Source organism: Coenobita brevimanus, chromosome 33 (genome assembly GCF_032717465.1).
Source record: "Coenobita brevimanus isolate Jiangsu-jjx chromosome 33, ASM3271746v2, whole genome shotgun sequence".
In the NCBI taxonomy this organism is placed as follows: Eukaryota; Metazoa; Arthropoda; class Malacostraca; order Decapoda; family Coenobitidae; genus Coenobita; species Coenobita brevimanus.
In genome coordinates, this window is record NC_136986.1 from 7,942,314 (window position 1) to 7,960,292 (window position 17,979).

Below are 17,979 nucleotides of genomic sequence, written 5' to 3' on the forward strand. Positions count from 1 at the left end.
ATTTGTATGTATATATATATATATATATATATATATATATATATATATATATATATATATATATATATATATATATATATATATATATATATATATATATATATATATATATATATATATATATATATATATATATATATGGGGAGGCTGTGACTGAATCGGTAGAAAGGCGGGTTGCAGTCCTTATGGACCCAGGATCGAATCCCGGCTGTGGCACAGAACACTTTAAGGATCTGAATTTCCCAAAAAGCAGACTTTCCTGATCTGGCAGATGACCTGCCGACGTGTAAAAGTAACCCCGCTAATAACAGTACACCAGTCCTGTATGAGACAGACCTAGCATGTATTCAATATGGACGGTGGATGTTAGCCCCGAAGTGGTGACATGTGGAGGTGTAGGAGGACTATTGGGCCTTGGGATAGGCTACTGCCCCCAAGAAATAGGCCCTGAGCCTCTGTCCAGAGTCAGACACGTAAATATATATATACAGTATATATATATATATATATATATATATATATATATATATTTATATATATATATATATATATATATATATATATCCATCATCCTATCCTACATTGCACCATGAGGAGCGTAGGAGCCCGGGGCTAGGCAGTTGGTCCTGACATTTAAGATGAGTGACCAGACTCACTCATCCCTAAGTGGCATTACATGAGCAATCAACCCCAACCATCCCTTGGATATAAACCTTCACTGGCTCAATCCGATTGAGCGCAATAATTACCCACTAAACCACCAGACGCCAAAATTTGGTTATATGGTTACCACCCAACGTAGTAAATGGTTTCCTGGTGTACAGGAAACCATTTGGCTTGTCGCTCAGTGTAAAGTCACCCGTAGGCAGAAGGACAAGGAACGAATTAAGGAAAGAAAGACAGAAGAGGATGGAAGGAAAGATAGATGGATGAAAGGAAAGGGCAGACACCCGACAGCAGCACTACATCGAGTGAGTGGATGCTAAGCGTTCCCACCTACCACAAATATCTATCTATCTATCTATCTATCTAATCTATCTATATATCTAACTATCTATCTATCTATCTATATATATATATATATATATATATATATATATATATATATATATATATATATATATATATATATATATATATATATAGATATATATATGAATAATCAAGCAGCATACTTCAAACACCGCCACTAAGGAGACATTGGGTGGGATTCAATGAATACATTAATGGCACAGGTAATGATATCCCCTATTTGATCATCTTATAATATTGCTAATAATAATAACATTGAATATAGTAATAATCATGACGACGATGATGATGATGATGATGATGATGTTCCCTGTGCAGGTGCCACTCGGAGTCCATGATGCGAGTGTTGGCAGGGGTGGCAGTAGTGGTGATCGCCCTCATGGCCCAGGCTGAGGGACAAGGGGAGTTGAATAGTACCTGTTGTGACAGTGGCCCAATTACGGCCAGGATGTCTATTCTGCATGGCGCAACTATCAAGCTTGCATTTGGTAAGTATCGCTCAACTTCATATTGCCTTTTTGTCACTGATATGTCTTGTCCTGTACAACATATTCAACCGTCTGTTCCCTGAGGCCCCAGAATCCTCCTACGTGTCACAGCTCCACTTATCATGACTCTTTTCTACTACACTTATGGTGGTGGACAAGAATTCGCCTAACCCATTTTTCCTCTTGTACATCGGGCTCTGCTCTCGTGGCTGACACTCTTATTAAGCTGAGAGTGGCTTAGCATGTTCCTCTAGCCATAGATGATTCCCTTACATATAATACGTCAGAGGAAAATGAAAGACATGCCTTGAGTGTGAAGCTGATAGAGTGAAACTGTAAGTAAACTTTTGTTCCCAACTGTACAATACTTGGGAAATATATCTTTAAAAAATTGACATGGCTGCGACAACAAGGACAAATAAAGTACTATTTTTCTGCCACCGTTGATCATTATTATTATCATCATCATCATTATAATTATCATTATCGTCATTATCCTAAACCTAATTCCCATCTATCATAGTTCATTCACTTTAGGTAGGTTGAGATTCTCATTCTTTATTTTTGTGTCTATTTCTTGAAACCAAATGCCAGAACAAGACAGTGCTATGATCTTGCTGCATTTTTTTCATAACACTTTTTTGTGACTAGCAACACATATTCTGGTGTTAATCTCTTGTCGTAGCTCAGCATTCAGGATGAAGTAGTGCCAGTTTTACGACCAGTTAACGTGAGCAGAGTATAGATGTAGTGAGGCAGGATACAAATACAGTACAGAGAAACACAACCATATTAATAACAGAACAATGACACAGCGTGCCCACTGAAATGGTCCACGTAAGCATTGACACATCATCTTAGTCTTTGTTCTGAGTCTTGTCGCAATAAAAAAAATACCTTCTACTTTCTCATGCGCATCACATACATCTGTGGGACAGAGTCCTTCCGACAACTATGAAGATAACTGTTTCAATCTGATGACATATTATTTTGTGTTCTTGCTTCACAGGTTTATTTTATTTAGTTTAGAACAGACTTTTTATCTGTAGAGGTTTCATATAGCCTTCATATACCCTTTCTGTATAAGGAATCTGCCATAAAGTTAATATAATTGACTGCAGGGAGCAAGAGCAAGCTGTAGAAAGATGTCACCGGACTGAAGTGGTTAAAAGAAAAAAGTTGGAACTCAGTGTCATGCGCACCTGCAGATTGAAGTCATTCATCCTGTGTAAACCCTTGTCCATTCTCTGGCTTCCTATACCTCGATAGCTAGTATTCTGACACACTCATTTACCATAGTTAGGCATCTTACAGGCACACCACGCCTCCTCCTTCCACCAAAGTCACACACATAGGCCTATAACATTTTCACCACCCAGTTAACGTCCACATCAACAGTCTTCATTACTCCACATCTTTCATGAAACTTTGTTTCTTTCCCTATCAATTCTAGTAACTCACACATATTTCTTTACAGAACCAGTTGCACTACTCTCGCTCTTGATTTTCTCATACTCGCGCCATACCAAAACCACACAATCATGCGTTAATGTGGGCACTGCCACAGCTTCATGCAATAATCGTGTAGTCTCCATATTCAGTCCTCTGTTGCTTATCAAGGCCTCCGTAACATCGGCCGCCTTTGTACCTTGAGCTACTCTCCATATATTTCTTACACCTTTATCTTTCGTTTTGTGCTGTAGCGAGGTACAGATACTTAAATCCTTCAACCTGTTCAGATTTCTACCCAGTCAGTAGCACATGACACTGAGAATTACCTTTTCTCTCAACAATAACCATCACTCTACTTTTACCTACATTTACTTTCAAAGTACACCACATACAGGCAATTAAAAAAATCTCTGAGTCAATCTGCAATAACGCTGCTGTTAGCAGGTAACACAATCTTTTCTGTGAACATCAGCTCTGGAACACTCTATCCACAAACGTAGCAAGTAACACATTATATATATATATATATATATATATATATATATATATATATATATATATATATATATATATATATATATATATATATATATATATATGGTAAGTAGGGGGGCTCACATTCCACTCACTCAATGTAGTGCTGCTCTCGGATGTCTGCCCTGTCCTCTCCTCCATCCTTCTTTCCTTCCATCTTCTTCTATCTTTCTTTCCTTCATTCTTTCCTCGTACTTCCGCCTACGGGTGACTTTACACTCCCTCTTCTGTCTTTCTTTCCTTTATTATTTCCTCTTCCTTCTGCCTATGGGTGACTATACACTGAGTGACAAGCCAAATGGTTTCCTGTACACCAGGAAACTATTTACTACGCTGGATGGTAACCATATAACCAAATTTTGGCGCCTGGTGGTTTAATGGGTAATTATTGTGCTCCAATCGGATTGAGCCGGTGAAGGTTTATATCCAAGGGGTGGTTGGGGTTTATTGCTCAAGTAATGCCACTCAGGGATGAGTGATGTTGATCACTCTCATCTTAAATGTCAGGACCAACTGCCTAGCCCCGGGCTCCTACGCTTCTCATGGGGCAACGTAGGATTGGTTGATGGATGGATGATATATATATATATATATATATATATATATATATATATATATACACAGACACACACACACACCAGGGGCAGGACTCAGTTGATACAAGGTGCATCCCTGGTTGGCTTTGGGGAACGCCTCATTGATATATAAGGTATTGTCCTAGACGCCGCAGACCACGGCACCCCCTATAGATATATGGGGCTCCACCCATTATACTGCATTAGGTGTTACAAGAATTACATCTCACTATGATCAGTATGCCACCGGAAGTGAGTAGGCACTCTCTCGGCAAATCAAAGCCCAGGCAATAAACCAAACAGATATACATGAAAATCCACACATTCGGTATTAGACGCCTTGCATATTATAATCTAGAAGCCCAAAGGACAGAGTTATAAAACCTTGGTTGGCATATTGTAGGTCAGAGTGAGAACAAAAGAAAAAAAGAAAATTTAATTCCGCTCCAAGACAGAAACAACTTACTTTACTACAGAGGAAAACAGAATGAAGGAGTTACTAGTGTAGGACTTCTAACAGAACTCTTGCTGAGAACATTGTTAAAATCAGCGATGTGACTGACATAATAGCACGGATTGTAATTATACTAAACAAAATGTAGTAAGCAAAATGTACCCTGGAAGTAATACAAGTATATGTACCCACCCATCAAAGCACAGATGAAGAATCAAGGACATTGTATAACGACATCTCCCAGACTATGGAAGAGGAAAAGACGCCATGTGCTGTACTGATGGGAGACTTCGAGACCGACGTTGGTAAATCGAAAAAAGGAGATGCATACATGAGAAAATTTGGAGTAGGAGAGAGGAATGACAGAAATCAAATGGTGGTAAATTTTGCTGCATTGTCTAACATGAGAATAATGAATACATTCCTCCATAAAAGAAGAGAAAGAAAATGGACCTGGAGAAGCCCAAATGGACAAACAAAGAACGAAACTGAGCTCATCGTAGAGGATAAGAACAACACGATCACGAATGTCAGAGTTATCAACAAAGTAAATAGAGGAAGTGACCGTAGAATGGTAGGTTGCACAGTCTGATTTAATTTCAGGAATGGAGGAAAGAAGCTTATTATAAAGGAAAAGATTCGCCCAATAATAATATGCCAAAACATAGATGCCTTTCAGTTAGAAAAAAATAACAAATTTCAGGCTGTATGATGAGTGTGGCATTGATGAACTGAATACTAGACTAACAAGAGTGTTAAGGGAATCAACGGAGGTAGTAGAGGAGACTTACTCAACCAAAGCTAACAAGTACTCAAAAATGACCCTCAAGCTCATGGAAAGAAGAAAGGAGATGAAACTAAAAACAAAGAAAGATGAAACAAAAACAGCAGAATTAAATAAGCTTATGAACAAGAGGCAAAATGGGAAAAAATATAGATCAGATCAAAGAAACCATCAAAATCGGAAAAATTCTGAAACAGGTTCAAAGCAAAATTGCACTAGGAAAGCACAAAATTATATCACTAAACGACAGAAGTGGCAAAGTTATTTAATACAAGGAGAAGATGGTGAAAATGAGATGAAGAATTTTACAAAGAACTGTATGCAACAAAGACAACAGTACCAATAGATAGCTTTTCAGATGACAGAAGTGGAAATACCAAAGTTAACACCAGACGAAGTAAACATGTCTCTTAAAAGTATGAAAAGAGGGAAGGCCCCAGGAGAAGATGGAACAGCAGCAGATTTTTTGAAAGTCGGATGCAGGAGCAGAAGTACAAAACCGGCGTGCTCACTTGTTTACTCAGTGTATACAGAAGAAAATTCCCCTCGAATGGTGAAATGCAAGTTATTTTGCTTTACAAGAAAGGGAACTCAAAATATCTTAGCAACTATCGACATATTAGCTTATTATCACTTATTTACAAACTGTTCACAAAAGTCCTTACGAACAGAATAACAAATTTGGGAGAAAATAATAAATAAACTCGTGAGGAGCCAGGATTCCGAAGTGAGTATTCTACTACTGACCATCTGCAAACACTGAATTAGGTAAATGAGAAAACTACTGAATGTAATAAACCACATTGCTTAGGTTTTGTCGATTTAAACAAGACCGTCAGCTCAGTGTAGCAGAAATGAATTGTAAATTCATTGTTGGAAGAAGGAGTAAATAACAACATTGTAATAGTTCCTGAAAACAAAATACAAAGAGGGAACTGCTACAGTAAATTGCATAACTACTCAAAAAATAAGACTAAGATAGGCGTACATCAGAGAGATACAGTTTCACCAATATTATTTACAGAGTGCCTGGAAAACATTTTCAGACAGTTAGAATGGAAGAACAAAGCAGTAAACTTAGATGGAGAATACCTAAGCCACTTAAGATTTGCAGATTACACTGTCATAATCTCAGAAACAGCAGATACATTGCAAGAACTATTAAGTGATATAAACAGAGAAAGTCAGAAAGCAAGGATAAAGACGAAAGCGTTATCAAAATAAGTACTGAAACTCACGAAGAAGTTTAGGAGTACAATTACTTGGGGCAAATACTAAAACTGAAGAAGTTAAGGAGTACAGTTACTTGGGGCAAATACTAAAACTAATGAAAGATGAAAAGAAAACGACTCATTACAAGTGGATGGAAGTTTTCGGTAAAACTGTGACATCATGAAACAGCTTGCCAGTAAGAATGGAACGAAAATGACATAATGAATGTATAATTTCAGTTATGACGTACGGTTGTAAGGCCTGGAATGTACCAAAGTCAGTAAAAAACAATTAATCCTTTCTCAAAAAGCATTAAAAAGGTGAATGGTGGAAACATCTTTGGGCGACATGAAGAGATCACCTTGCGCGAGAGAGCCAACTAAAGCCAAAGACATTACTGAAGTCAAAATAACAGAATGGAGGTGGGCAGGTCATGGGCAAGAATAAGGGATAATAGATGGAGCAATATGGTGACTGGATGGACTCCAAGAGACTGCGAGCGTAGCAGAAAAAGGACAGACAGAAGGTGACGAGATAAGACAGAGAAGTGTGCAGGCAAAACCTGACAGAGACTGGCTCAGCCAGCGAAGTAGTGGAGACGGTTGAGGGAGGCCTTTGTTCAGCCGTGAACCTGTAATGGCTGATGATGATGTTATTTGACTGAATATATATCTGTCTAACTACATATATGTCAAAATGTATCTATCTGTCTATCTAAACACGTATCTATTTATCTGTCTATCTATCTATCCATCTCCAAGGGTAAGCAACGTTGCCGGGCAAAACAGGCGAACACTCTAATCCTGTTGGTTCTGGTTCAATCTTTCTTTCTACTCCAGAAAGACCATGTACCTGATATGCTTTGGAAGAGGGACTGTAAGTGGTCCAGGAACTTTATATTTCAGTTTTCGCAGACAAATGCACAGTATTTGTGTGCACTTGTTTACTATTACCAGTGACCTCAAATGACCCACGACCGGTGACCTCAAATGACCTCGGAGGTCAACCTCACATAGCCTATGTCCGAACTAGAGGTCATGTGAGTCTCCTTGACAAAAACTGGACTGCTGGGTGCAGTCGTTCGAGCATGCATTATCGGTGACCTCAAATGACCCCCGACTGGAGACCTCAAATGACCTCGGAGGTCAACCTCATATAACCTATGTCCAAACTGCAGGTAATGTGAGTCTTTATGCCAAATATTCGGCTGCTGGGTCTAGTTCGAGCGTGAATTATAAGTGACCTCAGATGACCTCAGAGGCCAACCTCACACAGCCTATGGCAGAAATGGAGGCCACGTGAGTTTCAGTGCCAAAAATTTGGCCACAGGGGTACCTGGCGTTCCCCGGGCCAAATAGGCGAACACTCTACTGGTGAACTCAAATGACCCAGATCTGAATTTTGACTCCCCTAAAACAATCCTTGGGTCACCCTGATTCAGAATGCATATGGGTCTGGGGGTCTCTGGCCCTTGGTTTGGGCGTGACTGAAGGACAAACAAACATAAAAACAAACATACAAAGAATATATATATATATATATATATATATATATATATATATGTATATAGTATAAACATATATATATATATATATATATATATATATATATATATATATATATATATATATATAGTATAAACATATATATATATATATATATATATATATATATATATATATATATATATATATATATATATATATATATATATATATATATATATATATACATATATATATAATGCGTGGTTTGAAAAACAGTGCCCCCAAAGAATACCATAGTACCCCCGACGACAGGGCAAGCCAAAAACAGCTTAGTGTGCCCACAGATACGCCGACAACCCCACACGGACCCCACGGGGTGGCTGCCACCGGCAACAGCGACACATGGCAGCCCGGGCCGTGTGCCCCTGTGACATGCAGCCACCACGCCGCCGCCACCGTAGGAGAAGGACACTACCTTCGCGGAGTGGAATTGCTGAGCTAGCTAGGGGTGGAGTTAGAAAACACTCCAGACAGAGCCCCTGTGGTAGAGACGATCAATGGTCGCTCCCAAGGTGTTCAGGTAGAGACGATCTATGGTCGCTCCCAAGGTGTTCCGGTAGAGACGATCTATGGTCGCTCCCAAGGTGTTCCGGTAGAGATGATCTATGGTCGCTCCCAAGGTGTTCCAGTAGAGACGATCTATGGTCGCTCCCAAGGTGTTCCAGTAGAGACGATCTATGGTCGCTCCCAAGGTGTTCCAGTAGAGACGATCTATGGTCGCTCCCAAGGTGCTCCGATAGAGACGATCTATGGTCGCTCCCAAGGTGCTCCGATAGAGACGATCTATGGTCGTTCCCATCCTCGTGAGACGATCTATGGTCACTCCGAAAGTGCTCAGGTATAGACGATCTATGGTCGCTCCCATCCTCGTGAGACGATCTATGGTCGCTCCGAGAGTGTCATGGTAGAGACGACCTATTGTCGCTCCCTCCCTCGTGAGATGATCTACGATCGCTCTGAGGGCGTGCAGAGTAGAGAGACGTCCCCACGGCATGAGACTGGTGCCCAGGCTTCCTGTCCCAGAGTGACCCAGACAGGCCTCCCAGCCTCCCCTGGTCTCTGTTCCCTATACCTGGCTCTAGAGCAGACGCACCTGACGGACCCCAGTGGAAGTCGCTGCCGCAGCTCTCCCCTGTCGGCGCCTTTAGACGCTGGAGACCGCAGCCCACAGTCTCTCTCGGTTCTCCCCAGGACACCCGGGCGTGATTTCTCTTTGCCCCCACGATCCCGGGGCCTATCACAGAGGTTCCTGGAGCTATTCGGCCCCAGTCCCGAGGGCCACACGCCGGAGCCAAGTCCGGAAGCCACAGGAAGTCCAGGAGGCGAGAGGACGCCCTTACGAGTTATCCTGTACCCTATCGGCACGCCTCGCATTGACGGTGCCCTTAGCCCTGCGGAATCACCGATGACATGTTCCTGCCTATCCCCCTGATGAATACGTGTGATATTGTAACATGAGTGATTTAGGTAAAGTGTGATTTCCCCTAATGTAAGTATTGTGCAGAGATTTCATATGGTGAATATCAGGGTAAATCAGATCACAGTGAGAAGTTAAAGGACGAGAGTGTGGAACAAGATCTGATTGACTATACGTATGAGTGACATCCCTGTTATATAATTAATAAGTCTGTGCCACCGGGAGATTCCCCTATAAAGACATACCCTCATTACCGTGAAGGAATATTGTGAAAGGAAGTATTAATGGTATTCTCTCCTTCCCCCACGCTATCCATAAATCTTGTTTACCACCCGCTCTCACTCCCATATCTCGAGTAAGTGTAAATCAAGAATAAAATCAATTACCAAAGTATTTTGGCTAGTGGAAACCATATAAACTTCACGGCTCATATCTGCCGACCTCCAGTATGACCATAACTTTCCCCTAGCCGTCACCAGTCACTCCCCGCACCTCCCCTATGTCCTCCTAGTGAGACTCAACCCCCTCCCGCGCCCCCGTGCACGCCTATATTTACTGCACTCCTGATACACTGGGATTGTTTGTGTTGTCATTACTATCAGAGAAGTAAGTATCCTGCGAGATACACATATCCTAGATAAGGTTTTATATTGCTAAATATTGTGCTGTAATATCTGCTGATTTGTCCTATGTCTGACTGTGGTAATATACATGTAAAGGTTGTTGCCTAGAGTTTTTGTGTCCTGCCTCTCTTTATTGCACTAACTCCGGTCTCGAAAGAGGACCCCGCTCCACGTTGGGTGAAATAGGAACGAGAAGTCGAGCCTAATTTCACCTAACATTACACTGGTGGCCAGCGGTGGTTCTAGACCCGGGCGTAAGAGAGAGGTAATCAGGAAATATTTGGCAAAATGGCAACCAAACTGCACGTTTAGTTACCCAAGTTTGACCTTGACCAGTATGATATATACACATATCTGTCAATAATTAAACCCTTACTGGATATTGGCTTTGAAAATGACCAACAAAAAATTGCAGTCACACTACCACTATTGAGGAAAGCGGCGGTGAACATAGCACCGAGAATCGTACCAGAACTCACCTGACAGAACTTTACCAAGTTCACTGTACAAGCCATCACCCCATCATTAGGGAAAGTAGTGGCTCTATCCAAATTGGATAGTTTTGCATTCGACGGGGATTTAGATAATACCCTGATACAGGCAAGACACCTGGTTACTGCTGCCTACCCAGAGGCAGATGAGGAAACCCGGGATCAGCATACATTTAATACTCTGCTCAGAGTACTCCCAAGTGTTGTGAAGCAACACTTCACTATCCATGGCCCAACAGGAGACATGGATAGAGATATACAGCTGATATGGCGCCTCCTGACCGCCTACTCTTCTCCACAACAAATTAACATTGTTAAGAAATTCCCCACCCGACTCCCGGCTCCCCCAGCCACAACGCGTCCACCTCTGCCTCACACCAGCCCGACCCCGACGCCTAGCCCGCCCAGGGCACACCCCTCCCGTCGACGCCCCGCCCCGCGAGAAAACCAGAACCTAATTCTTATCAACCCGTGGGAGTTCACAGCCTGCAACTCCCGCTGCCCCCTTCATGACATACGGGACCAGCTTAAAGCTGCTCGCCGCAGAATCACAGCCCCCGGGTTCACGTAAAGTGTCCGCCTTAGAAGGCAAGGCCCCAGGGGACGAGCTGACGCCCGTGGACGAACCCCCTCCAGGAGAACTAGAGCAGGAACAGGAGAACGAGAGCCCTAGTCAGCTGGATTTTTAGGCCCGCCCCCGCACCAACCCACGGTGGCGGGGGCCATCACCCCTAAGTATCGCCCCCCAGTATACCACAAGATGAAAATAAACGGCGTGAAGGCCAGACTACTAGTTGATACGGGAGCGGCCAGGTCCTGCCTTTACAGCCACTATTTCTCCCGCTACAAATCGCGGTTTGGCCCACTCCACCCTACTACCACTCACCTTGTGGACGCGGGGGATGGCCCCCTGCCCATCCGTGGGGAAACTCGGGCCCTACGGGTCGACATCCACCAGCCAGTGTCCGCCCAACATCCTGCCGGAGTTATGACTGGTATTTAGGGTTAGACTTGCTCCAAAAACTCGGAGCCACGATCGACTGTCGCCACCGACAACTACAGTTCCGCCCCCCACCCCGTTCCACCCCAACCGTTTGCACATGCACGCTGCGGCCCCGGCCGGAGGATTCACTCTCTTCCTCCCCCCAGTGCCCCCCTTCTTCCCCCCTTTTTCCACCTCCCTCTCCCCCCCCTCCCGTGCCTTTCCACCCCACTCCTGCCCCCTTTTTCCCTGCTGCCATCTCTGCCGCCTTTACCATCCCCTCCCACCATGAGGCATGGGTGCCCCTTAACAGGCCCTCAGGTCCATCCGTTTTGTTCTCCCCCCTCCTCCCCTCCGGACCCCTTTCTGCCTGCTTTGTGTCCCCCACCTTCCTCCCTCCCCACCACGTTGCCATCCACATCGCCAATCTCGCCCCGTCCCCTCTCACCCTCCCCAAAGGGCTTATCATCAGAGAGATGTAGGAAGCCGAGCCCTGTGTCCCACCCTCCTCCCACCACCCCACCCCCCTACCCCCCATCCCTGACCATCTCTCCAACCAGCAGTCAGACACCTTACGCCGCCTCCTCCTGGATTTCCAGGATTTGTTTGCGACAGGACCAGCAGATATAGGGCATACTACGTACCTGTCGCACGAAATCCATATGACAGGCCCACCTATACAAAAACCTTCCCAACGCAAGAACCCCCGACAGAGAGAAGAGGAGGACCGCCAGGTGTGCAAAATGGAAGAGACAGGTGTTATCTCCCCCTCCACCAGCCCGTGGTCCTCCCCCATCGTTCTAGTAAAAAAGAAAGACGGCACGATGCGGTTTTGCATCGACTACCGCTGTGTGAACGACGTCACCATTAAAGATGCCACCCCCCTCCCCCGCATTGACGATTCCCTAGACTCCCTGTATGGGGCGTCTTGGTTTTCTACCCTCGACCTCCAGTCTGGATACTGGCAGGTCCCCGTCCACCCGGACCATCGAGGCAAGACGGCCTTTTCCACCAGTAATGGCAAACATTACGAATTCAATGTTCTGCCATTCGGCCTCTGCAACGCCCCTGCCACCTTCTTCAGACTAATGGAATCTGTCTTGAGCGGCCTCACTTGGGAAATATGTTTAGCCTATCTTGACGACATCATTGTTTTTGGCCAGACCTGGGCCGACCACTTGCAGAGCCTCCGTCTAGTTTTCACCAGAATTCGCCAGGCAGGCCTCAAGCTACATCCTTCTAAATGTGTCCTGGCCACTAAGACTGTCCCATTCCTACGACATACTATTTCCCAAGCAGGAATTTCCCCAGATCCCGACAAGCTCCGTGCCATAGCGGACATACCACCTCCGCAGGATGTCCGCGGCGTCCGCGCCTTCCTGGGACTCACGTCCTATTACCGTCACTTCGTGAAGGGATTCACGCAGATCGCTAAGCCTTTTCACGACTTGACATGAAAAGGGGAACCTTTCCTCTGGACCGAGGATCGGCGAGCTGCTTTTCAACAGCTAAAAGACAAGCTTGTCTCGGCCCCCATCGTGGCCTTCCCCGACTATGCCCTCCCTTTTCGCCTCTACACGGATGTATCCCTTACCACGATAGGCGCCGTCCTAGCCCAGGTACAGGCCGACCAGGAGCACATCATCGCCTGCGCCAGCCGCACTCTGAACCCAGCCGAAAAAAATTATGCCGCCACCAAGCGAGAATGCCTCGGCATAATCTGGGCCCTCCAATATTTTAGGGCTTATCTTTCCAGGACCCAAGTTACGATAATCACTGACCACCAGTCACTCCAGTGGTTGCGCCAATCAGACTCCCATAACGCCCAACTCGTCTGGTGGCGTGACACCCTAGAGGAGTTTCAGTACGAGATTTCATACAGACCCGGAATGCTCCACACCAATGCAGATGCCCTCTCCCGCCTTCCCATCCACGTGGTACAACCGGACCCCGACCTACTATAACTCTGGCACCACAAGGAACGGCCCCCCTGGATCCCTGCTCACCTATTCCCCAAGCTGTGCCGACAGGGCGACCACCTTCTAACCCCGTCCGGACACATCCTCTTGACCCCTGATGTGGTACGTGACACCCTACGCCACATACATGCTCACAACGGCATCCACTTGGGCACCAAAAAATTACTACAGGTGTTCAATGACATTTACTGGGCCCCAAATCCCTCCACCCTCGCCAAGGAAATTATCCAGACTTGCCGCGCCTGCATGCTTGGGAAAGATATCACCTGGACCACCGGGCCATCTGGCCATATCACCGCCCACAAGCCCTGGCAACTCCTGGCGATCGACATAGTAGGCCCTCTTCCCCCTAAATCTGGATATAAATACGTGATCACTTTTATAGACACGTACTCCAAATTCGTAGTAGCCTGCCCAGCTAAGGAACATCATGCCGTCGCTGTCGCCGATGCCCTGCTCCGACACGTGTTCCCTTACTTTGGCATTCCCCAAGCCATCCATTCCGATAATGCCCCCGAGTTCTCCGGAAAAGTCTGGGAAGAACTGGCCAGGATTTTCGGGTACAAGATCTCCCACTCCTCACCATACTGGCCACAAGGGAACCCGGTATGTGAACGTAGCCATCGTACCCTTATCAATCAGCTACGCATCAGAATCGAGGCTACAAAAGACGACAATTGGCTGGCACATGTAAAAATTGTCCAATGGGGCATGAATTCGTGCCCCCGAGAAGACGGGGTTTCCCCCCACGAAAGAATCTTTGGTGAAACCCCCCTCCTACTACCCCTACGCCATCACCTGCAACCGCCCGCTTCCGCTCCCACCACAGACCCGCTACATCTGCTAAAAGGGCGGGAATACCACCTACAAAAGAACCTAGACCTTGGACCCGACACAGCCACCAACCCTTTCAACCCGGGTGACACAGTCGTCGTTGCCCAACTTCCCACTCCCCACAAGCTCGCCCCCCGTTTCACAGGGCCTCACACCATCACCAAAGTCCCCAACCCATACTAAGTGGTCGTAGACTACCAAGGCACTCCCCGTACCCTCCGCAACCGGCAGGCCTTTCCGCACGCCCACCTACCCCGCTCCGGCCCCACACCCCCAGCCCCCTTCGGCTCCCGCACCACCCTCTACAGTCACATATGAGTGCTATGTTTCCTCATCACCCTCCCACTCCGCCCCCCCTACCATCTCCACCTCCCCGACCACCACCACTCCCAGCACCTCACCTGACGCCTCCCCCACCACCACTCCCAGCACCTCACCTGACGCCACCCCCACCACCCCTCCCTCACCCTCACCCCTTCCTTCCATGGCCTCCTTCTCAATGCCCACTCCCACATCTTCCACCCACGCCACCACACCCTCACCACAACCCACTACCACCCCCCCTCCCCCACCCACCATCCGTACACCCACTCCACCAACAACGCGCCCCACCGCACCCACAACACGCAAAACAACCCGCCCATCCCAGACGCCCACTTCTCCCCCCACCCCGACCCTCAAGACCACCATCACCCGCTCGGGCCGCCTCTCACGCCTGCCCGCCCGATACTCACACACCCCTACACCACCCACCTCTCCACGACGTCACACCGTCAAGCTACATCAGGCCCAAATCCTCTCTACCTGTACTCCCTAGAGACTCAACGCCGCATTACCACGGCACAAAGCCCGGCCCTTATCTGCAGTATCCAGCATTCAGCCCCCAACCACACCGACAGCCACACCAAGCAAGATGAGAGTGAAGCGGGCCATATGGGCACCTACCCTTGGCAGGAACCACAGACTCTGCGGGCCACGCCACCTGTTAAACCTCCTCCAGTCTACCACCACCGCCTCCACACTCTTCCTCACCTACGACCCAGCACAAGAAGAGAACTCCTACACTGTCGCCTGGCAAACTACGCTGCAACACCTCCAGCCCATCTACACCACCTCCAACACACAAGCGTTCCACCTCCAGCCACGGGGACGTGACTTTTTAAAGAACGAGAGTGGTAAAATGCTTGGCTTGAAAAACAGTTCCCCTGAAGAATACCATAGTACCCCCGACGACAGGGCAAGCCAAGAACAGCGTAGTGTGCCCACAGATACGGCGACACCCCCACACGGACCCCACAGGGTGGCCACCACCAGCCACCACCACTCCGGGCAACAGCAACACATGTCAGCCCGGGCCGTGTGCCCCTGTGACATGCAGCCATCACACCGCCGCCACCGTAGGAGAAGGACACTACCTTCGCGGAGTGGAATTGGTGAGCTAGCTAGGGGTGGAGTTAGAAAACATACTCCAGACGGCGCCCCTCTGGCAGAGACAATCTATGGTCGCTCCCAAAGTGTTCTGGTAGAGACGATCTATGGTCGCTCCCAAAGTGTTCCGGTAGAGACGATCTATGGTCGCTCCCAAGGTGTTCAGGTAGAGACAATCTATGGTCGCTCCCAAGGTGTTCAGGTAGAGACAATCTATGGTCGCTCCCAAGGTGTTCCGGTAGAGACGATCTATGGTCGCTCCCAAGGTGTTCCGGTAGAGATGATCTATGGTCACTCCCAAGGTGTTCCGGTAGAGACGATCTATGGTCGCTGCCAAGGTGCTCCGATAGAGACGATCTATGGTTGCTCCCATCCTCGTGAGACGATCTATGGTCGCTCCGAAAGTGCTCAGGTAGAGACAATCTATGGTCGCTCCCATCCTCGTGAGACGATCTATGGTCACTCCAAGAGTGTCGTGGTAGAGACAACCTATTGTCGCTTCCCCCCTCATGAGACGATCTACGGTCGCTCCGAGGGCGTGGAGAGTAGAGAGACGTCCCCATGGCAGGAGACTGGAGCCCAGGCTTCCTGTCTCAGAGTGACCCAGACAGGCCTCCCAGCCTCCTCTGGTTTCTGTTCCCTACGCCTGGCTCTAGAGCAGACGCACCTGACGGACCCCAGTGGAAGTCGCTGCCGCAGCTCTCCCCTGTCGGCGCCCCTAGACGCTGGAGACCACAGCCCACAGTCTCTCTCGGTTCTCCCAAGGACACCCAGGCGTGATCTCTCTACACCCCCACGACGCCGGGACCTATCACAGAGGTTCCTGGAGCTGTTCAGCCCCAGTCCCGAGGGCCACACGCCGGAGCCAAGTCCGGAAGCCACGGGAAGTCCAGGAGGCGAGAGGACACCCTTACGAGTTATCCCGTGCCCTCTCGGCACGCCTCGCATTGACGGTGCCCTTAGCCCTGCGGGATCACCGATGACATGTTCCTGCCTATACCCCTGATGAATATGTGTGATATTGTAACATGAGTGATTTAGGTTAAGTGTGATTTCCCCTAATGTAAGTATTGTGCAGAGATTTCATATAGTGAATATCGGGGTAAATCAGATCACAGTGAGAAGTTAAAGTACGAGAGTGTGGAACAAGATCTGATTGACTATACGTATGAGTGACATCCCTATTATATAATTAATAAGCCTGTGCCACCGGGAGATTCCCCTATAAAGACATACCCTCATTACCGTGAAGGAATATTGTGAAAAGAAGTATTAATGGTATTCTCTCCTTCCCCCACGCTACCCATAAATCTTGTTTACCACTCGCTCTCACTCCCATATCTCGAGTAAGTGTAAATCAAGAATAAAATCAATTACCAAAGTATTTTGGCTAGTGGAAACCATATAAACTTCACGGCTCATATCTGCCGCCCTCCAGTATGACCATAACTTTCCCCTAGCCGTTACCAGTCACTCCCCGCACCTCCCCTATGTCCTACTAGTGAGACTCAACCCCCTCCCGCGCCCCCGCACACGCCTATATTTACTGCACTCATGATACACTGGGATTGTTTGTGTTGTCATTTCTATCAGAGAAGTAAGTATCCTGCGAGATACACATATCCTAGATAAGGTTTTATATTGCTAAATATTGTGCTGTAATATCTGCTGATTTGTCCTATGTCTGACTGTGGTAATATACATGTAAAGGTTGTTGCCTAGAGTTTTTGTGTCCTGCCTCTCTTCATTGCACTAGCTCCGGTCTCGAAAGAGGACCCCGCTCCACGTTAGGTGAAATAGGAACGAGAAGTCGAGCCTAATTTCACCTAGCATTACAATATATATATATATATATATATATATATATATACACACACACACACACACACACACTATATATATATATATATATATATATATATATATATATATATATATATATATATATATATATATATATTATATATATATATAAATATATATAGCAAGAACTGGTTTACAGAGCAAGATTTCGGAGCCATGTATGGGCTCGAGGCGAATTGCTCCAGCAGCTGGGTCATGACCTGTAGAGTATGGCATGCAAGGCGTACCCTGGAGCAGCACCTAACCTGTTAGCTATTCTTGATAATGCAGAGTTGAAAGTGCAC

General features: G+C 46.5%; 1 protein-coding gene across 1 annotated transcript in view; it reads left to right on the forward strand.

Moving 5' to 3' along the window:
- LOC145395784 (uncharacterized) overlaps positions 1-17,979 on the forward strand; it is a 49,713-nt gene that overhangs the window by 1,550 nt on the left and 30,184 nt on the right. Inside the window, exon 2 of the mRNA XM_080269321.1 lies at positions 1,351-1,520. Within this exon, the coding sequence (XP_080125447.1) occupies positions 1,351-1,520 (170 nt within the window). The remainder of the gene's footprint in view (positions 1-1,350; positions 1,521-17,979) is intronic.